Below are 4,040 nucleotides of genomic sequence, written 5' to 3'. Positions count from 1 at the left end.
CCTGTAGATTTTAATGAATATTTGTATTTTTTCAGTAAATAATCTACATCTTACAATTTTGTACAAATTAATACGAAATGTACCAATTCCCCTGAAAATTCGTAATAGTGGGAATTTTCACCAGGATTCTCCAGAGAATTCCATTGACCAGAATATTCTATTATCCAGCAAATTCTCGAAGTTTCAGCGCTTCGTTCGATCGGCGAGCATCTACGCTCCCCACCAGCAGCAGTAGGTCGCCCCCCCCCAGCTGCCGCTTCGCAGCGAATATATATAACAGGACGTGCTGCGTCACGGCAACGTCAGATTTGAACATTGAAGCGCGCGCGATCGAGCAGCATTTGAATCGCCCGGAGTGAAAACATTCGAGTTGTGCGTTGAAAAAGAAGAGCTGTAATTATCGTGTGATCAAGAGCATCGCCATTTCATCGAAAGAATAATAATATGTCTCTGCTACCAATCTTGCTTTCCGACGTCCTCGACGAGTTCGAGAGTCCCAGCGGCATCCTCGACAGGCACTACGGGATGTCCCTCAGCCCGGAGGACCTCTTCGAGTATCGTTCGCCGAGGTGTTCGGATGTCCTGCTCTACAGACCGGTGAGAAAATTGCATGGAAAGAGGTACACGCCCTACGAGACTCGGCTCGTGAACAAGTCGAAGGGCGGCGCCTCCGTCATCAAAGCGGACAAAGATAAGTTCCATCTGACATTGGACGTTCAGCATTTCGCCCCGGATGAGATCTCGGTTAAGGTAGTCGACAACAACGTGGTCGTCGAAGGAAAGCACGAGGAGAAGGAGGACGATCAAGGTTGGATCTCGAGGCAGTTCCTGAGGAGGTACATGGTGCCGTCACAATGCGACATTGAGCAGGTACGATCGAGCTTGTCGTCCGACGGAATCCTGACCATAACTGCACCGAGAAAAGACGCGCCGCCAATTGAGAATCGTGAGAGAGTTATCGAGATTAAACGCACCGGAAAACCGGCTGTCATGCAGGAGAATGAAATGTCTGAGAAACAGATCGGCGGACAAGTGCAGGAGGAGCAACGTAGGAAGAAGGACGAGATCGCCGTGGAAAAGAAGAAAACTATCGCGGCTGCCTAAAGAATTACTGTTCATTTTGTTTCCAAGTTTTGCGTGTGTAACACCATGATATAAGACTGATGACGTTAGTCTTAGTTCATATTTCAATCATATCATTTTATATGTGACATGTAGGAAAAAAATATTGGATTCATTAACTGCATTTAAAATTACACATATTACAACCATATTTCATATAATACAACGATAACTTACTATTAGCTAGGATATTAGCTCGTACTTTTGGTATACTGCTGGAAAGTGTACAACGTATCTTACTAGATGTATCAATGATCGTATCAATAAAAATTTTCTTTGATACAGAATCTGTTTGTATTTGATAGTTGTGTTGAGGTTCCACAATGCAGAGTAACGAGGAGATTTCGTTGCATTTCCTGAACTGTTGTTGATTCGGGATTTTGGACTACTTTTATTGAACTTGACTGTGACTTTCGATAGGCTGTTGATCGAAGGTAGCTTCAAAACTACACGCTATAAGTTTTCTCTCGCGAAATGACTTCAATACAGCGTTGAAGTGAGTTGATTTCAGCATTTGTCCAAATCTGCAAAACCGAAATTGAAACTTGCCTGGGATATAATCTTTCGGACCTAATATTTCTCGTTTCGAAATGAACTTGGGTGACACTAACTCGAATATTTAATTGGAGATATACATACACATTCTCTGGTTCTGTCGATTGTTTTTTAACATTTTTCGATAATGCTGGAATCATTCCGACGATCAAAAACAAATGTTGTTTTGCAATTAGAACTTATTACGGGCAGAGTAGTTCTGCTGTGCGCGATAGTTGAGAAGTCAAAACCTGCAGGGCCAGTGATTTACTCATAGCTTTGCTGATGCTCCTACGCTTGAGTTACTGAGTTTTCGGCGATGCTGGAAATCGATTTAGGAACAAAAGAGTCATACCAATCAAATCTGTAATTAATTATATTTGCCGTAAAGAACAGTCAGACCAACCCTTTGCATTTTTGGCGGGAATTTTCGCGATTTTGAAAACGGCTAGAATAAATTCATTGTGTCACTATTCCGACGTGATTTTGCGAGAGAAATCGGTTGGGCGCAGTCCCAATGAGCTGCGATCAACGCATCGAAAGTTACAGCCAAAAAACGAAAACCTGAAGTTTCGACATTTTTCAGCAGGTGCTTTTTCCCTCGTATCTTCTCTCCCGTTGATCCCACGCTCCTTTTGCTGCGTTTTCTGAGTTCCTTGGGGTCCAATTGGTCGGGAAAGAGTCATACGAATCAATTCTGAGACGAAAAATTTTTTGGTAAAAAAAAAAGGAAGGTTAACCCCTTTGTATTTTTGGCGAAAATTTTCGCGATTTTCAAAAGTGCTGGAATTAATTATTTGTGGCACTATTCCGACGTAATTTTGCGAGAGAAATCGATTGGGCGCAGTCCCAATACGCTGCGATCAACGCATCGAAAGTTACAGCCAAAAAACGAAAACCTGAAGTTTCGACATTTTTCAGCAGGTGCTTTTTTCCTAGTATCTTCTTTCCCGTTGATCCCACGCTCCTTTTGCTGCGTTTTCTGAGTTCCTTGGGGTCCAATTGGTCGGGAAAGAGTCATACGAATCAATTTTGAGACGAAAAATTTTTTGGTAAAAAAAAAAGGAAGGTTAACCCCTTTGTATTTTTGGCGAAAATTTTCGCGATTTTCAAAAGTGCTGGAATAAATTAATTGTGGCACTATTCCGACGTAATTTTGCGAGAGAAATCGATTGGGCGCAGTCTCAATACGCTGCGATCAACGCATCGAAAGTTACAGCCAAAAAACGAAAACCTGAATTTTCGACATTTTTCAGCAGGTGCTTTTTTCCTCGTATCTTCTCTCCCGTTGATCACACGCTCATTTTGCTGCGTTTTCTGAGTTCCTTGGGGTCCAATTGGTCGGGAAAGAGTCATACGAATCAATTTTGAGACGAAAAATTTTTTGGTAAAAAAAAAAGGAAGGTTAACCCCTTTGTATTTTTGGCGAAAATTTTCGCGATTTTCAAAAGTGCTGGAATAAATTAATTGTGGCACTATTCCGACGTAATTTTGCGAGAGAAATCGATTGGGCGCAGTCCCAATACGCTGCGATCAACGCATCGAAAGTTACAGCCAAAAAACGAAAACCTGAAGTTTCGACATTTTTCAGCAGGTGCTTTTTTCCTCGTATCTTCTCTCCCGTTGATCCCACGCTCCTTTTGCTGCGTTTTCTGAGTTCCTTGGGGTCCAATTGGTCGGGAAAGAGTCATACGAATCAATTCTGAGACGAAAAATTTTTTGGTAAAAAAAAAAGGAAGGTTAACCCCTTTGTATTTTTGGCGAAAATTTTCGCGATTTTCAAAAGTGCTGGAATCACTTAATTGTGGCACTATTCCGACGTAATTTTGCGAGAGAAATCGATTGGGCGCAGTCCCAATACGCTGCGATCAACGCATCGAAAGTTACAGCCAAAAAACGAAAACCTGAATTTTCGACATTTTTCAGCGGGTGCTTTTTTCCTCGTATCTTCTCTCCCGTTGATCACACGCTCCTTTTGCTGCGTTTTCTGAGTTCCTTGGGGTCCAATTGGTCGGGAGAGAGTCATACGAATCAATTATGAGACGAAAAATTTTTTGGTAAAAAAAAAAGGAAGGTTAACCCCTTTGTATTTTTGGCGAAAATTTTCGCGACTATCTAAAGTTCTGGAATTAATTGATTGTGGCACTATTACGACGTGATTTTGCGAGAGAAATCGATTGGGCGCAGTCCCAATACGCTGCGATCAACGCATCGAAAGTTACAGCCAAAAAACGAAAACCCGAAGTTTCGACATTTTTCAGCAGGTGCTTTTTTCCTAGTATCTTCTTTCCCGTTGATCCCACGCTCCTTTTGCTGCGTTTTCTGAGTTCCTTAGGGTCCAATTGGTCGGGAAAGAGTCATACGAATCAATTCTGAGACGAAAA

The 4,040-nt window shown here is 42.1% G+C and overlaps 1 protein-coding gene across 1 annotated transcript; it reads left to right on the top strand.

Annotated features, from left to right (window-relative positions):
• The first annotated feature begins 258 nt into the window (after positions 1–258).
• LOC124222863 (protein lethal(2)essential for life-like) lies at positions 259–1,360 on the top strand. Its single transcript, XM_046634308.2, has one exon. The coding sequence runs from the start codon at positions 445–447 to the stop codon at positions 1,102–1,104; it is 660 nt and encodes a 219-aa protein (XP_046490264.1). The 5' UTR covers positions 259–444; the 3' UTR covers positions 1,105–1,360.
• Positions 1,361–4,040: the final 2,680 nt, after the last annotated feature.

This window comes from Neodiprion pinetum, chromosome 7 (assembly GCF_021155775.2).
Source record: "Neodiprion pinetum isolate iyNeoPine1 chromosome 7, iyNeoPine1.2, whole genome shotgun sequence".
NCBI classification, from domain to species: Eukaryota; Metazoa; Arthropoda; class Insecta; order Hymenoptera; family Diprionidae; genus Neodiprion; species Neodiprion pinetum.
The sequence above is the reverse complement of the archived record's forward strand: the minus strand, read 5'-3'. Positions and strand labels throughout refer to the sequence as shown.

Coding starts and splice junctions, on each gene's coding strand:
- LOC124222863 (XM_046634308.2), top strand. CDS start 445: ATGTCTCTGCTACCAATCTTGCTTTCCGACGTCCTCGACGAGTTCGAG.